The 18364-nt window shown below is 45.7% G+C and overlaps 1 protein-coding gene across 3 annotated transcripts in view; it reads right to left on the bottom strand.

Annotated features, from left to right (window-relative positions):
- Positions 1-11038, bottom strand: part of Glra1 (glycine receptor alpha 1) — a 100915-nt gene extending 89877 nt beyond the window's left edge. For 2 of the 3 annotated variants that reach the window (XM_004629372.3, XM_004629370.1), the window contains exon 1: positions 10692-11031. Coding sequence is in view for 2 of the 3 variants with exons in the window: in XM_004629370.1 (XP_004629427.1) it covers positions 10692-10747 (56 nt within the window). In the remaining variant the exon portion in view is untranslated. Of the gene's footprint in view, positions 1-10691 lie in introns of all 3 variants that reach the window. The other variant, XM_004629371.1, reaches the window with a different exon arrangement.
- Positions 11039-18364: the final 7326 nt, after the last annotated feature.

Consider the following 18364-nt stretch of genomic DNA (forward strand, 5'->3'; position numbering starts at 1 on the left):
ACCTCCCCCGTATCCTGGGATGCGTAACAGTCTGTGCCTCACAGGCCCGTCCCAGGACTCCGTGGGTGAGCACACACTCGGCATGAACACAGTGTCAGACATGCAGCACTCATGTTTTGGCTATTGTGATGTTCTTGAAGTCACTGAGAAGAGTGAGTATCAAGCTGTTAAGTGATTTCCATCCTCATGTTTCAATTTTAAACATGTCTCCCTTTGCTGTGTAATATTTTTACTGCAAAGAAATGGAATATTTCCCTACAAAAATGGAATATTTCCATGTATAAACAAAAAGCAAAAGAAAGAGAAACATATGGCAAACCATTACGTCTGTTTCAGAAGTTGATCTTAGGAGAGTATATTTCTTCTACTAGCAACACGCCTGCTGGGGACATGCTGGGAGATGTGTCTGGTGTCACTCAGACAGAAATAGCACTGGAGACAGGACTGTCTCGGCTCCCTGTGGGCCATGTCTGCAGCGGCACTTGTTTATAAGGACAGCTGGCCTGCTCCCATGCCCCTGTCCTCCCCTATCACCTCCAGGCTTCCTGGGCTGGAGATATTCTGAGGAACCCAGGAAATCTCGGGCATATGGTACTCGAGGTCACAGGGTCTCTACAGCCTCCCATAGTGAAGGTAAGAGGTCACTGGGGAGACCCGGTCCCACATGCTGTGGACCAAATTAGGTTGTGAGGATGAGGAGGTCCTTGGTCTGAGCCCAAGAGATCCAAGAGTTTTTAAAATTCTGTTCCTAGGCCATAGATTGTGTTTCCCTTCTTCCTAACCTCTCTACTGAGTCAGAAATTCCCTCCCATTGTCCTAGAAATCCCTTTCAGTTGAATAGTCTTGGCTACAAGGCAGGAGGACAAGGAATAAAAGATGTTACAATGTAAACTATCTTTACCCTCAGAGGGGCAGCTACACATTTGTTTCTGATAAGGCTAGAAAATAGTGAATGATTCCCCTACTATGTGAAGGATGGAGGTTAGACCCTCAGGCCCAACTCTATTGTCTTCTTGAAACACCTGAAGGGATTGGCTATTGTGGAGAGACAAATACACCTCTTACAACTTCTTCATCCATCTCAACAGTGGCAGAGGAACTGTTAAGAGAGTAGTTTCTGTAGTCAGACCTGTTTCGAGTCCTGGCCATCCTCCTTCCTGCTTGTTGTACTGTGGGTAAGAGTCATCACCTCTGTACCCCTGTCTGTAACCATACAATACAGATACACCAATACTTACATTTTAGGGTTATTGCAAGAATTATGCTGTGAGACCTGGTGTTGGTAGCACAGTAGCTAGCTTTCAATATACACTCAACAAATGCAAATGTTTGCTCTTGGTAGTCATTGCAACCTGGGCCGAGATGGGGCATAATGAGAGGGGACTGAGAAAAAAGGGATATCTGGTCATACGGAAGATGCACACGCTCTGTGCAGCAGCCACGCCGTCGCTCGTTTCTGTTAGCTGACTGGGGAAGTGGCACATATGTTCACAAAGAGGCACAAACACTGATTATTCCAGCACTGATTGCGCTAGAAAAAAGAGAAAACACATCGATGCCCATCAATAGGGCGACGGCGAGAATCCGCTAGGAAATCCATAGCATAAAATGCTCTGCAGCATTGAAAGGTGGTAGGAAACAGGAAGCTAGACAGTATGGAGAAGGCAAGGAGAGGCGGGGATGTGAGTGACGGAGGGAGGGAAGGGGAGGGAAAATCACCGAAGTGGGATAGGTGTATGTGCCAGGTCTCCGAGAAGAATATGTGTATTGTGTATCACAAATATGTACTAATACAAGAGGAAATGGAGAAAGTGTTCTGCGGGGGCTAAAAGAATGTGGCAGAGTAATATGTACCTATTGATGTGAAGAAGACAGTCTGTGGAGCTATATGAGCAGCATGATTCTGCAAGATGACAGGATGTAGTTACATGTATGTGTGAAGATACGTATACATGTAATACATGTGTAATATGTTATGTAGCTAAATAATTGACATGGAGGTTCTTATCACAGGGAATTTCAGGCTTAAGTCTAGTATTGGGACTTCATAGAAAGAGACTGTTCGTGTATGTTGTATAACTGAAAATGATCGAGAACAGAGAAAGAAATGGCTATCTGGCTTGGAGTGGGAAGAATATGGCTCTGTCCTACCCAAGGCCTGATGGGAAATCCCCAGCTCTTCTCTTTGAAGCTTCTTTCCCTCTCATGGTCCACTGGCAGAGGGGCAGGGCTACCAGCTTGATGTCTCCACCAACTCACAGGGTTGCAGTTTTGCTATGCAGTGTACATCAACATGGCGAGCTCAGATCAAGGAGGTCTGTATTTGAAATCTGGATTTACCCTGATATTTACAGCATGGCTACTTGCTATTGTCAAAAACCAAGTCACCCTGGCTCTCCAAGCCTCAGTTTTCTCAGCTCTAAAATGGGCATAATTAATAACCATTGTCTTAATTTATCTTTTAAGAGCTGCTCAGATAGCTCATGCAGGCTTGTGGATGTGGAACACTGCACACAGTGCAACTGCATGAATACTGAGGAGCTGTCTGGCAGCCTGGTTGCTGTGGTCTTGTGACACTGCTCGGGAGCCCAAGGGTGTTGCAGAAGGGAGCACATCACAATAAGCATGTAGCTTTCAAAAGGCCAAAGGTCATAGCAGCATAGGAGGCTGACATGCATGGTGGAAGAGCAGACAGGTCAGGTAGAGAAGAAGGAAGGATATGGTCCTGGGGTCGGCAAGTAGTAGCATGGAGCAGTGGTCTCTGGACATCCAGGAGTCCTAGAAAGCCTGGAATGATGTGAGGCTGATGTACAGTGTGCACAGAAGGATGGTTACGTAGTGAGACCTTTGGAGAAAGAAATCAGCGACTCCCTCCTTCCGTCTGGGTCCACGTCCTCCGGCAATCCCAGCAGATTCTTACTGCTGTGTGTCAAGGACCTTGGAGGCTGGGAAATAGGCTTCTCCCTTGGGTGCCCTTGTCTGTGGGCAGCCTGTCAGCATTCCTGGCTGTGGGATGAGGTTTTGGGGCAGGACCAGTGTAGGGATGGCCGGTTCTCTGAAGAACACTCTTGCAACTTGAGTGTCTGTGTTTATCCGGGGTCAGCGCGTGTGAGGATTGAAGGGTGGAGGGTGCAGGGCCAGAGTCAGGGCACACAGACTTTACAGCTGACATACAGGGCTGGACATGAAGTTGACATGAAGATGGAGAGTTTGCATCTGTGTGTAGCTTTGGGAGCTCTGCCACCTTGTAACTTTGAGGAATTCAGTTATCTTTTCTTTGTATGCAAAGTAAAGGGGTTGTGTGTGTGTGTGTGTGTGTGTGTGTGTGTGTGACATTCTCTGCAATTTCTCTGTATGGTGACTTTGAAAAGCAACAACTTACGGCTGGGGAGATAGCTCAGTAGTCTAAGTACCTGCCTGGCAAGTGCAAAGACCCAGGTTTGATCCCTGGTACCACGTGCCATGCTGGCCTCAGAACCCTGGGTGTGCCAAGCTGGCCACCAAAACCGGGCATGGTGGTAAACACCTGCAATCCCAGCACTGGGAGGCTGAGACAGGAGGATCACTATGGATCTGAGCTTTGTAGCAGGCCCTGTACCAAATAAGTAAAAGATTTAAAAAGAAAAAGCAAAAGCAAGAGCTTGCAGGCTTTTGTTAACATTGCTGGTTACTGGGTCCCATTCCTGGAAGAACTCTGTTTGGGTAGTCTGGTACGACATTAGGAATCAGAATTTTACTTCGTCACTATTGTTTTTGCAGAACTGGGAGACTTGTGCATGCTGAGTAAGCACTCTATCACCAAATTTATTTAATTAAAAACCATTTTACTGAAATATGATTGACATAGAGAAACCATTCATATTTAATGTGCACCACTTAAGCTTAGAGTCTCCCCCTTGAAACCTTCATCACAGTCTATGCCATACGCCTACCCATGGCCCCCAACAGCCTCCTCCTGTCCTCTTATTTATAATTATTATTGTTAGTTTATTGGAAGAAGACCTCATATAATATCTGCCCTCTTAATACATTTTTTAGGACCTGCATCTTTGATAAAGCCGTCACAGCTGGTTTTGAGAGCTGTTGAATTCTAGAAGTGCTCAGAGCCCTTCCTGCTGCTACATTCAGTGACTCAGTGATTCAGGAAAGTAGGGTTCAGAGACAGAGAGCAGGCTGGGAGCTGTGGAGGCAGCTGGCAAGGCTAGCAGCAGGGGCTCATTCTCTCAGGGGCTGTGGCTGCCCAGGTTGTTGGGAGGTGAGAGGCTGCTGTCCAGGAGCTGCTGCCCATTTCATGGTGGGGGTTAACCAGTGTTGGCGGCTCCCTGTTAAGATGGTAAACTCATTTAGCAATGGACTCTGAAAACGCCAAATTCAAAGGCGGAAAGTGGTAATCTAATTGCACTGAATTTGCCTCAGAAGTCCCTGACAATATCAACTCCAGGAAACTACAAAGGAGTCCTTTATACATAGTTTCAAAAGCTTTTGGGGCCTCAGCATGCCTCCTAAGGGCTTGTGTCCCTAAGCACAAGCACTGCGGGGATAAGCTCTCCCTGCTCCACAGTGCAGCATGTTGTTTTCTTCTAATGTGCTTCTGAATGGGCTTGCTGGCTGGCCCCATGGCGATCTGGGCTGTGAGTTAGGTTGTGGTTGATGGGGATTCGCTGGCATTCAGGGCAGAGGCCATCAGCTGTGTGAATGAGACTGGCCATGCCCATGGCCTTGCTGTAGTCCTTGGCATTTCTGATGGGTCCTTCTGGTTTCTTCAGAGGCCCTGCTCATTTCCTAAAGCCAGGCTTTTACATAGCTAATGTGATTTCATATATATATATATATATTTGTCACACTGTGTGTTTATGTCCAATTCATTTATTATCCAACCCATTTCAAGGCACATGGCATGATTCAGAGAAGTTAGATCAGATGATAATTTGGGAATAAACATAGATATCATACAGATCTGTCTCTGACCTGCATTTCACTTATTTTTCTGCAGCAAATCACAAATCTTAATGTACAAAAGAAGCTTGAATTTCTTTTGCCTTCCTCTTGGGTGGGGGATAAGTTTCTGGCTTTTCTTGCATATCTCCCCTGGTAGGGACTGTCTGTACCACTGAGGCAGTCAGTCATGGTGCCACTGCCAGATCTCCTAGAAGGTTCTGAATTCCACTAGAGTAGAATTTGTGTGCGTGTTAACACATTTGCCAGTTTACCCCAGTTCTTCCTTTGGAGCTCCATAGAATAAATCAAGTCTAATATTCCCCAATATGGGGTCCCTGAGTACGTAGGAGGCTCATGCAATGATAATGAAGACTCAGAGTCTTGTCAAAGAATGTCAGGGACTAACATATTGCATATTTACTTCTGACGAAGCTCTATGGGTGGACTAAAAAGCATTATATGCCTTTAATTTTGCTTCTTCTTGGGTCAACTCAGTGTGGTGATATTGCTTGGGCTGTGATTTAAGCATTCTGAGGGTTATCTATCTTTTGGTGAATAATGAGGGGGGATAATTAATGAAGAAGAGGGCTTAGTTCATAATCTTAAAAATACAAGCTTCATGCAGGGAGTAAATGCTAAATAGAAATTTTAATAAAAAATAGAAGCTTCGCTGGTTTCTCAGACGATGAGGGCAGTGATCAGGCTTGATGTTTCTAATCATGCTAAGCATTTCTTGGACCTCTTGGGGAGGGGACACTGACATGCTTGTGGTATCCGTCCACAGCCATGCCCAGGGGGCAGCGTTGCTCTCCCAAGTCTGAGTGGTTTAGTGAGGACTTTAAGTCTTTCAGCTTCTGAAGCCTGGGTGTACCTGTTTTTTTTTTTTTTTTTTTTTGTGATAATTAAAATCTGTCGCAATCGTTGTTGCAAAAACTGCTTTATGGAAAAGAAATTGGAAGAAGATAACCCTGAAATGGCAAGCTAAACATGATTTTAGAGAGTAACTGGTGGGATCCTTTCACTTTACAGGTGGAGAGAGCCAGGGCCAGGAAGACCACGGAAGCCTATAAGGGTAACGCCAGTAGTTAAGCTCTGGATCCTAGGTCTGTTTGGGCCAAGGCTTCTTTGCCTACAGCGCACTTTAAAGCCTGCAGAAAAGCACAGTGCCATCCATCTACAAAATCATTCTGGCTTTTGCCAGCTGATGAAAGAAATAAAGTTAATGATGCTCACATCAATGTGGCGCGGTACAAAAATGTGCACACTGGCTGCTGTAAGGGCCCTCCGCAGGCCCTGGAGCAAGGGAAAAGGGTCGTTAATGCGCCATTGAAGGAAAAGGCCGTGTCTCCCTTTCCTGCAGGGATCCCGATCACGACATCCATCCCCGCATGGAGCCTGGCGTTGGCTGGGACTCAGCACGTGATAAGTGCGTGCTGGGGGAGAAGTGGAGGCAGCCACCGCTGGTGCCAGCTCACCCAAGCCTCTGTGGGTCCCTGCCCTTGATCAAGAGTGCCGCAGAGGCTGGAGGGAACTTACAAGGCTTAGATCCGGTCATCTGAGTTGAAAACTGCATACACACGGTGAAGGAGACTTGCTTCGGCCGTGCTGTAGGGTGGGAGCGGAGCTGCCTGGGGAAGCGGGGGCTCTCACCTCACAGCCAGCCTGCGCTCTCCACTGTGCTGCCTGGCCGCAAGCTCTTTCATAAGGCAGCCTCAAAAGGAAATTCCCTAAATGTCCCTGAGAGGTCATTACCAGTTTTGCAAATGTGCAGATGTTATATGCTGATTCATAACCCCATTTACCAGCCTTGGTTCCCTGTCTATATTGTCACTTGGGAACAAAAATCTGTCATTTTCTTTATTTCCTCTTAAGGTTCCTAAGCCCCCAAAGAGGGTGAACTGATTGATATTTTGAGTGGCTCTGATGCAGACTTGCCTGCTGCACTTCTTTCCTTAGGAAAAAGTCCCTCTCTGGCCTCTTTCAGAAACTCCTAGATATTTTCCGCAGTGCCCAATATGCAGCAGGTAAGAGCCAGTGTGAAGTGCTGCGCTTTCTGGAAGAGCCTATCAGGTGGTCGCCTGCTGCTCTGGCCACCGTCGAGGTCAGGAAGCCAGAAGGGGCCCTTCAAGGCAAGCCCAGTCACCTTTCGGCAGGGGAGCTTTACTTATTATTATGATTTCACCATGTCTGCAACGACGTACTTGCCATATTCTTCCTGAGCCTACCATGGATAGGAGCATCTTCCCCACAAGATTCTGATGACCTCTCACAGGAGAGTCAGAGCCATGCTCAGTACAACGCCCTGCGCAAACACTCGTCTGCTGGGCCAGGATGCAGATGTGGGCCATCTTTTGGGACAGCCACCCACGGGTCGGCCCTGACTTTACCCCCTTCTGACTCTAGAAGCAAGGCTGCTGGAATCACAGCCAGCCTGTGCTCTTCACTGCCCCGTGTTGTTGCAACCTCTTTCATAAGGCGTCCTCAAGAGTAAATTCCCCAAATGTCCCTGAGGGCCCAAGCTAGGTCCCTTTTGATTTCACTGAAGCGCTTTTCCAGTTCAAAAGGGGAATTTTCTAAAGAAAGTGAGTCTTCCTCATTACAGTTAATACATCAGAGCATCTCATTAAAATTTTGGTCGTTTTATAGGGTGATTCCAAAGTTCGCATGATTTTGTTCCCCTCCCTTGCTCCCCACAGCTATCTTCAATGTCTGGAGGCTTTCTGTGTTGTCGTGACTGGGGGAGGAGGGCAGCAAAGGCACGCTCCTGGGCCCATTGATGCTGCCTGTTATCCTGTGAGGCACAGGGCAGCCTTGGAACAAAGAACTCGCCCCAGAAGCCACAAGCACAGGGGCCGAGCAGCACGGTTTACACCTGGTGGGACTCTTATGTTCCAAGAAGGCAAGAGGATGCTGTAGTCCTTCTGGGTCTGTCCTAGCCTCTGCAAAGGATCAGGGGATTGAAGTCAAGTTAGTTCCCTTTGGCATCTTAAAAGGCAGTTTGAAATTAATGTGATTCCATTATTAGAAAAAAGTATGTCTATTATTTTTGGTCTGCCTTGATATAAGGCTCCATCCCTAAAATGAAATAAAACTTAAGTTATTGAATCTTTGGATGTGACATAAGAATTTTAGAACCCCAGGCTTCTGAAATATTGGAGCAGAAACTTAAGCCATATTATCTCTTTTACTTGTGAGGACACTGCACAATGCTGGTGGCCTCCTAGGACCGCTAGCCTCCTTTTCTAAGGCCCTTATTTATTCTCTGCATTTGATATCTGTGAGATTTTGGCCTCACTCATTTCTATTGATATTTTGTTTGTGTCACTGTTGTTACTGCCGTTTCTCTGGTTCCATGCCAATGCAGCAGCACCTCTGTAACCAAGAGCTTTTGCAGCCTCCATATTTTCTCAGTAAGGTGAGCAACTGACGTCATTTAATCTAAGGAGTACCTGGGTGCCTGAGATGATTGGATTGGCTCATCCCTAAAGCCGTGCCTGTCCATTCGAGGATGAAGGAGTTATTTACATGGACTCTGATAAGGAAGGGTCAGCCTTTATTTACCCCACATTCTATTAAGTTCCTAGACCTTAATGCTTCTGTATTTTCATCTAAAAATTTAAAAGTGAATTAGAAATGAAAATACCAGCTGAACAAAAACAATCTACTCCATTTACATTCTTGTGACTTTTTTCCATCTCTCTCAACAATTGCTAAGAGCGTGTCCATAGTTTAGTTCTTATTTTATGTTTCAGAAATAAGCACCCCTCAAACAAGGTAGCTGCTGCTGGGCCTGGAGGTACAGTGGTGCCACCACCTTTCTAGCTCCCTTGAGTTATGCTCTTCTTTCTCTGTAAACATATGGGATCACATCTTGCATCCAGTGTGACACATGTGCTGCTTCACCTATGTAGGGGAAAGCTTAGCAAAGTGACACTTCCTGACAGGCCACCACCAGTTTACTTGAAGAATTAACACACTGGGTTCTGGGCCTTATCAGAATGATTACCATGCAGACCTAAACTGAGTCTCCCTTTTATGAAAGACAATGTTTGAGAAAGAAAAATAAAGCACTGACTCCTGTTCATCCAGAAAAAAGGAATGCGGGTGGAATGGTGTGCTTGGTTCTATTAATTTGCTATTTAATCTCGCTACTTCAGTCCTGTCTTTAGTAAGACAAACAGAGAATCAATTTGCATATCAATATTACCAAGTTCCCCTTCTCCACAGCAGTTCACAGTTCTACTAGGAATAAAGGGGAAAAAGAATCTGATATTATTAATAAAATACTTCCTGCTTTCCCACCCATAAAATAGGTAAATTTCTCCAGCCCATGAATGGTTATACTTTTTCCATTCTATCTGACTTCTTGACTATTTACATTCTGAGCTGGGTCAGGATAGTGGCCTGTCAAAGGATTACTCGCACTAGAGATGAGAAGTTTTAGCACTGGTAATCTCACAGAAGGAAGGGGCTTTTCTTCATCTCAGGAGGAGGAAAGGAAGAGAAGCTCACGTATAGCGATTTAGAATTTTTGGCGAGGTGTCATTCATTTTCATAAACCAGCTGACAGATTAGCGAAACTAATGATTCATACAGAGGGTAATAAAACAAGAATTATTTGCTGGTTTTAATGGTGGTAGAGGGTGGCATTCGGGGTTCACTTAGTTTTTAAAGGGACTGAAGTGGGAGTTTTAAAATGTTTTTAAGCCAGTACCATTGTAGAACATGAGAAGCAAGCATCTAACGGAAGATTAATGATCCCTGCAGGTCGTGGAAGAGGAGTGATTGTTTTCAGTTCATATGAATGGAATTTATTATGACTATCTATGAAGATGGCATGGGGCACCCACTTATAAAGGCCTATCTATTTCAGTGCTTCCTAAAGAGATTTTTTTTTCACTTTTCACTTGTTCTAACATAAGAACGCCAAGCCCGAAGACAGAAAATTTTAACCTAGGAGACAATGGATGGGGGAAACTTACTGAATCAGAGATGGAAAAAAATTAAGAACAACAAGAAAGAATTGCCCATGAGTTTATGGTCTGCTGCTGACAGAGTGGGGTTTGGAAAGGTGGGTGGTGGGAAGGAAGGAGTCAAAGTTTTAAAAGGGGGAATATTCCTCAGAATCTGTTTTAAATAGAGCCACTTTGCACCCAAGTTCAAGGCTTTATGAACTGAGGTCATAACTCCATTGCTTCCTAGCACCAAACCTCAGAAACCCATTTTTCTCCCTCCACCCCCGCAGAAAAAGGAAACAACAACAAAAGAGAGAAAATGATATGTTTTGTGTCCAGCGGGTTTGAGTGCAACCTTCCCCGTCACCGCTAGTTGTCACTTGGCTCCCAGATGGAGGGCTGAGATTTTCGGCACTGCGGTTAGAGAGAATGCAGTCCTAATTAAACTGAGTAACTCTGAAAGATCCCCCTTAAAGTCTTCAGCTCAGGGAGAGCTAATGGGCAGGGGGGCCGGGAGCTAGTGCTGCCAGGGGCAGCAGGCAGAAAGACAAACAAACCGCAAGAAACAGGCAAACAGCTGCCAGAGCAGCGCCTGTCTCAGACCTCCACGCACAAGCCAGACACCCTGCGGGCAGAGGGTGGGAGGGGGGTGAAGGGGGGCGGGGGATGGAAGGACTGGATTGCAGCGGTATATACATCACCCCCTCCCCCAAATGAGGGAACCATGGGCAGAGTCTGCCTCCGTACTCTTTCCCCCCATTTGTATCAGAGCGAGGTGGTCAGTAGAAAATTGCATACCTGAAGAATACAATGGTCTCCCAAAGGTAGAGTCGAAGAGTATTGAAGCTGTACATTTTTCAGGTCCTTGTGCTTTGTTGTCCACGAGTTATGGGGGCAACAATGTTTCAGATTGGCACTTACAAAACCAGCGATCGCGATTGGAAAGATAATCCAGATGTTAAGGAGTCGCGGGGAATAGGGGTGCGGAGGGAGGACCCCAGGGGAAACTGAAGCGCGGAGGCTGTAGGTACCACGGACAGCGGCGGCCGCAAAGCGTTTCAGCACCACGGAGAGCGTCCAGCCCTGCTTTTCAGGAGCGCGAAGAGTACCGCTGTTTGTTAAACTCCAGCGTGTCTGTGGCTCCCTGCGGCGCCGGGGAGGTGCGTTTGGGGTGGGTATATTTTCTTTCTTTTTCTTTTTCTTCTTCTTCCTCTCCTTCTTTTTTTTTTTTACACCGCTGTTTTTCTGTTTAAACGGCCAGCTCCATGCAAGGAAAAAAATCTTCTGTGGAGATCAGAGTGCTGGCCTCGGACAGTGAGGCTTGGAGAGCATCTTGGTAGAGCGAGGCTGCACGACTCTGGGCTGGCCTGAGGGGGCCCGGGCCGAGGGGAAAGCGGGCGACGGCGCTGCCTTCAGTTAAAGCTCGGAGAGTGTGCCAGGCTGGCGCATCGCGACCGAGTCTGGGAATCTCGTTCTCCTGCCTCCGTTCCGGTTTGCTGTCGCCTTACAATCCCTGTTCTCTGTTCCCCGCCGAATAAGTTATGATCGCTGCAGGAAAGGTGTCCCATTGCTCGGGGGCTGCAGGCAAGAGGCAGCCCAAGGCAAGTTTCAGGGGCTGCAGGGGTTCATGGCTACCCCTCGGGGCTCAGAAGACCAAAGCTTCAGATGCATCTCGGTTTTCTGAGCTCTCCCATCTTCCTTTGGCCAGGACTCCCTCAGATCTTCAGACTTTCTTACTGCATTAATTTAACAAACTGGCGGCGTAGAGAATCGGGAGGGGGGTAGCGGGTGGGAGGGGGTAGCGAAGAGATAAAAAGGGGGGAAAACTCCTTAGTATCTTCAAACCCTCCCACTCGAGGTGTTCATTGGTCTGCGACTGCGAAAACCAGATCTTCTCCCGGTATTCGGCCAATCGCGGAGTAGACTTTCGGTTGCGGTTAACGCTTGGGGTGCTGGGCGCGATCCGCCCCCGCTCCCCCTTCCTCCCCCCTCTCCACGCCTGCATGGGGAAGGCAGAGAGGCTACGGAGCTAATCTCTTGGGGTCTCTCAAAATCTTACCTTGATCTTTAAAGAACAGTTGCTTGTGAGCAAAACACTCTGGGTCCCAGTTCAGACGTGCTTTTGGGCGCCGTTTATTATTTTAAAAAGGAAAGAGTTGAACCACATCCTTGAATTTTTTGGAGTTCTAAAGTTATATATAATACTTGACCCCGGAAGGAAAGGAGAGGCTTTCAAATAAAAGGTATGATAGGTAGAAGAAGTGTTCTTCCAGAATCACAGTAGTGGGAAAATACAGTTCAAAAATCCTTTAAATAATTTTCAGGGAAAAGAGGGAGCTGCCGGGTTGATGTCCTTTTGGGAGAGAAGGAAGATTCACCCTGTTCCACCTGCATAAAGAGAGTATCATTCACCTTTCATGTGCAGTGGAAACTGACCCTCACAGAGTATGGCTTGCTTCAAGTTAACAGCAGCACCAAGCAGAATTCACTAATGTCTCCTACTTCTCCCTCTCCTCGTTTTTTCTCCTTCCTCCTTTCCTCTACTTTCACACCTTATTTGAGTCTCAGAAACCAGATATACATTTCACTCCAGAGCCCATCTGGGGAGGTGGAGTTAATCAGATTTTCTCCAAGCTATGGGACTTTAGTAGATTAATAACCTCTGCAGGATTCTCTGGCTGATTTGAATCCACTGGGTCTCTGGGGAATGTCCCTTCCAAGGATGCTGAGAGAAGACAGCCCCTTCTCCTCCCCAATAGCTTCAGGAGCTCTCTTTGGAGTGCTTGGGGACTGGTTCTTCCTAGGATGACTCTTGACAGTGCAGCTCTCTCTGTGACGTGGTCTTTTCCTAAGCAAAGACATCCGGAAAACTTTGTTTACCAGCTGTCTACCGGCAGGATTTCACTTCCCCTTGTTCTCTGTGCTGTGACACAGTGTCATACCCCGGGCCACTGACTCTCATTCGTTCTCACATGCCACAACTTCTGTGATGTTCTACATAGGACTGGGAAGAGCATTTAGCTTTGAAGTTGGGTATTTATATGGTCCTGATAGTCTGCATGTACATGACTCTGAATATATATTATATCCACTGACAGAGAAAATGTAATCAAATGTTAACCTGCCGTCACACCTTATGGGCAATATTGTGAGCCTTGTGCATGTGTTTATGTATGTGTGCACATTCCTGCGTATGCTTGGACAAAACCCGCATGTATATTTCTGTCTATATAAATTTATTTGTGATTATGTTTTCTACAATTCTGAAGTGAATTTGAAGTGTATACCTGTATGTCTGTGCCTGTGTATGTGTATGTGTGTCTTTATGGTGCCCCTGAGGTCCTCAAATAAGCTGTGATCTGGTAGCTTTGTCTGTGGGCCTCATCTGGCTAGGAAGTACCTGTGTAAGCAGATACGGATATAGTGTCTAAAAGTTTCTCTTTTCTCCTTGAAGGGGTGCTGGGTGCTCATGCTTGTGTTGTTGTTTTGGGTGTGGGTGGCTCCAAGGGGCCTGTGTAGGAGATGAGAATACTTACTTCCTGGAGGGCAGGATTCTGTTTTCTAGTAGACTTCTTGCTACCGTGAAGTGGACACCTTCACTTACGCAGCACATGTGAACTGAGCAAGGCCGAAGCATTGGGGGTATGAAAATTGCAGATAAATAGCACTTTAAAATCTTGGAACATGTGATTGCTTTAGAGGCTCAGTGAGAAAAGTTCCTTCTGGTTGTTACTCTATACATTTTACTTCATACTGCATGTATTTCTTGTGCCAGTAAACAATAGACCCAGATTTTCCTGGCCTTTACTGAAAATGAATAACTGGATTTAGTTGGATATTCATGTCCTTGTTTTATGTCTGCTTCATAAGGGCTGGTTGCAGTGGATAAAAGACTAAACTCTAGGCTTAAAGTAAAAAAAAAAAAAAAAGGCAGAAAGGCGCACTCTTCTCTTTGCAAGAAATGTCAGAGAAGAAATGACATTTAGGTCTAATCTTACTATAAATCATCATGCTATGAAACACAAGTCTTTTCTGTGTGGGGTGAATAGGCTGGAGCGAGCAGTCCATCCACCAGATTTCTTGCTGTAAGTTGACTGCATAGCCTATTACGCAGTGTGGTTCCAGCCCTCGGTCTGTCCTTTAGAGGGCCCCAAGGCCAGCTTTGAATCCAACTAAGTATCAATAAAGTTTGATGCAGAGTGAGACTACTAGAAAAGATTCGTTTTTATTCATATTTATTGAGCATATATTATGTATCAGGAATTATTCTAGGCACTAGGGATGTAACATGGAACAAAACAGGCAAAGATTCTTATTCTACTAAAGTATGTAGAAGATGATGAAGAAAATGTATAAATATATGTTGTGCTGGGCAATCATAAAGATGAGAAAGGGAAAAAAGCAGGGTAAGGACAGAGAGCATCACGCAGAGGCCGTTTCCTGTGGGAGGATCAGGTCAGAGGACACCCTCTGAGGAGGGAACCCTGAGCCAGCTGATGAAGGGACTGAGGGAGGAGGGCTGTGAGCCTCGCAGAGGGCGCGGCAGGTTTCCAGGAGCGGCGGGGGGGAGGGGGGGGAAGGCAGGTTCAAAAGCCCGGAGAAGGGAGGATGCTTGGAGTATTCAAGAAACAGTGTGCAAACCAGTGCGCCCGGACCTGGCAAGCAGAAGGCGCAGTACCCGGAAGTGAGGTTAGAAGAGTCCTTGGGAGCTACAGCACTTCTAGTTGTTAGGGACTAGTACTGTCTCCATAACAAAATGCCCCTCCCCTGCCAGGACGCTGCGGTTTCTTAGTTGTCCCAGTAATGGTTCCTGTTCCAGTTCTGGATGCTCCTGTCTCGGAAATGGCTGGTCACTGTGATGCACTATGTATAAACCCATCGCTAGTGGACAAGTCATGCTACCCCTGTACTTCTTGCTTGCTTATCTCATATAAGCCCCAGACCACCTGAAACCAGGGCCGGGGCTTCCAGGAACGATCCCCGCCAGTGCCTCTTGACATAAATAAATCTGCCTTCAATCCTGACTCTTGTTTCGGTGTCTCTGCTTGCTGTCGCACTCCCAAGACATAGTGAGGACTTTGAATTTTATGCTGAAAGGGGCACAAAGTCACGGGAAGGTTTGAGCAGAGGAAGGAGAGCTGACTTAATATTTCAACAAGCTTTGTCTGGCCAATGTGTTTAGGATAAAGTCTGTGTGTGTGTGTGTGTGTGTGCGCGCACATGTGTGCATGTGTTCACAAAAATAAAAGTCAGATTAAGTAGCAGCTCCTGAAAAAAAATCCATGTGAGAAATTCTTATTGATTGATCTTAATGAACATTTTTATTTACAGAAGGAAAAAATTATATCCAGGGAGCTTAATCTTCTTATGCCTTCTATTAGTCACACAGCTGGTACAAGAGTGCTGTAACTTAATGACAGCTAAAGGGCCTTTTCATTATTCTTTTGTTACAACTGAAATAAGGAACCTGGAGAAAGAAGACCAAGGAAATCTACAAGGGAAGGAAATTTACCTGGCTTATTACTCATGTAGACATAGAGATATTTACATACACACATATATCTAGGTTACAGCAATACAAACCCATTGTAAGTTGAAAATATCATAATGCATTTAATAAGTGCATTTATTATAGCTAACCTACCCAAAACAGCACGTAGCCTAATATACCTTTTACATAATGAGAGCAGTTGCATTAGCCCATAACTGAATCAACCCATGTAGCACAAAGCCTATTTTATAGTAAGATGCTGATGTTTTTGAGTATCTTACGGATACAGTAGAGTGTTGGTTGCTAACCCTCGAGATTGCCCGAATGACTGGAAGCATCTCGTCCTGCTGCTGCTGCTGCTGCTGCTGCACATCACCAGACAGAATGATGTTTTACATCGCTAGCCTGGGAGAAGACCAAAATTCAAAACATGAAGTGTGGTTTCCATTGCATGGGTATCACTTTTGCGCCATCACCAAGTTAAAAAAATAAAGCAAACCATTGTAAGTTGAGGAAGTTTCTATATGTTATAGAAAGTATATGGCATGCTAGAGGGGCTCAGTAATTGTTTCTAGTAGAAGTGAATGAATGAATAAATGAAAGAAAACCAAAGCAGTTCAGGCAGAGAGCCTGAAGAGAGGAGAAGCAGAGGAGGCTAAGCAGGGTCGGGCCTGGTTAGTACTTGGATGGGAGAGGAAGGACTAGTGTTAGTCAGGTCAGATTAGTTGTCCCCAGCCAGCGGACGTAATTAACATACTGCAAAGCCTCTGCCATAATGACATTCACTGAGGAGAGTGTTGGATGTTTCAAGATTGCTCTGACAGATTTCAATGCTACTTTGTAAAGAGAGATGGATCTTTGGAACAACTGAGCAGCCTGCCTAATTGTGCTGAAGCATTATGATGAATTTGAGTCTGAAAATGGCATCATGGAAGAGTCTTTCCTCCTCCAAGCTGAAGGCTTCTGCCAGCCTTTCCTAGCCCAGAGGAAGCACTTGCTAGCTTTTTAATTGCAAAGCAAGGGTCTGTTTTGGGGGTTGTAAAGAAGGGGCTCTAAAATTCCTCGGGAACTCTCAGTGGTACCAGAAGAATTTTTCATCATAAGGGAACTAGTGTAGCTAGATGACTTTTCCTCCCGTTTTATTGGTTTAGACCCCAAGGGCCCAGCGAGGCAGAGTGACTTCTCCTGCTTCTCAGGTGATGGCTCCCAACCCTCGCTGCAAGGGAAGGAAGGGGAAGTAGAATGGGTGAGGAAGAAAGAGTGCCTCGTCAACGCGGGCAGGCCCAGAACTTGCGCTCAGGTCCTCCGCAGTTCTCTTTTGCAGCCCAATCTGCACTTGTGTGTTACCTTCTTATGTTTCACCCTCGTGTTTCCCTCCAGCCAGCTTTCTCTCTTTGCCTGTGTTCTTCTTTGTCTCACTTTAACTCTTATTTCATGTTTATTTATTCAGTTTCTCTCATGCATTTCTTTCTTCTGAGTGCTTCCACGGGACTGTTGGTATTGTGATGGCAGAGGATATAGGTTTTCTTTTTTTTTTTTTTTTGAGACAGGATCTTACTATGCAGTTCAGGTTTCCTTGGACTCTCTAGGTAGCCCAGGCTGGCTCTGAGCTCTCAGTGATCCTCTTGCCTCAGCTTTCCAAGTGTTGGGATTACAAGTGTGCGCCCCCATGCCCAGCCAGGCTTTTCTGAGTTTTTTACTCATTCAGGGTCTATACCTTTACTTAAAAAAAGGTAGATGTATTGATTATCAGCTCTGTATCTGACTTTATAGGGCTAATAAAAATTCATTCATTCATTCATCTTTTCTTTTGTATTTAGTACAGGGTCTGTAGGGTCTCACTACATAGATCAGACTCATAGTGATTCTCCTATTTTCAGCCTCCCAAGTGCTGGGATTCCAGGTGCGTGCCACCACACGCAGTCTCAATCGCAGGCTCAGTGTGCCCTGGGGCCAAGGCCTACATGGCTTGTGGTGCTTGGGATCAAACCCCAGCCCCTGTGCTCTGCCTAAGCAGGAGCTTTAGTCTGCTGAGCTATCTGGCCAGCCCTCATTCATTCATCTTTTAACAAATATTATGAAGTGCTTTGTATGTACTAAGACTATGAAAAATGCAGTATGAGAAGAGCATAGGCTTGGTGATGTGTATCTGTAATCCCAGATGTTCATAGGTAGAGAGAGGAGGATCACAGGTTCAAATCCAGCCTGGGCAATATAGCAAAATTCTGTGTCAAAATAAAAAAAAAAAGGGGGGGGGTTGGGGATATAACAGTGTGAAGGCCCTGGGTTCAATTTCCAGTAAGAAAAAAGTGTAATAGTAGCATCATTTAAGGGCAGAAAGAGATGAAAATAATTCTTGTACTGTTTATTTCAAAGTCATTTAAAACTTCACATACCTATAAAGTATGTAAACTATGGTAACTTATTTTATTAATTTTTTATTTATTTATTTATGTGTGTGTGTGGGGCCAGCTCAGCCCACCAGGGGGCGGGGCTGGCTGGCGTGTGGTGCTGGGGATTGAACCGCGGTCCCTGTGCTTTGTTTAGCTTAGCTTGTTTTAAATAGGTGCTTTAGACCACTGAGCCATCTCACCAGCCCCCGTGGTAACTTATTTTAAAATTCTCACATCACTACACAGAATACTACCAGCGCTCCAGAGCTTGCCCAGTTCCTCTCAGAGTCTTTATCTAGGGAAGATACCTAGAATTATGATTTCTATTATTTTGCTTTTGATTGAATGAAAACATTTGTGTTCATAAGAGAGCACTACCTGCAATTTTTTTTCCCCAAAAGCCTCCTCCCTGGGCCAGGGAGAGAGCTTAGTGGCATAAGCGTCTGCCTGGCAAGTGAGAAGTACTGAGTGTGATCCCTCGTACTGCAAAAAAGAGCCAAGAGCCTCTTCCCCAAGCCTTGCCACAAAAGCACTATAGTGGTGCTATTAAGTTGTAAATAATTTCCCTTTTCTGTTCTTTTTTTTTT

This window comes from Octodon degus, unplaced genomic scaffold (assembly GCF_000260255.1).
Source record: "Octodon degus isolate 3935 unplaced genomic scaffold, OctDeg1.0 scaffold00029, whole genome shotgun sequence".
In the NCBI taxonomy this organism is placed as follows: domain Eukaryota; kingdom Metazoa; phylum Chordata; class Mammalia; order Rodentia; family Octodontidae; genus Octodon; species Octodon degus.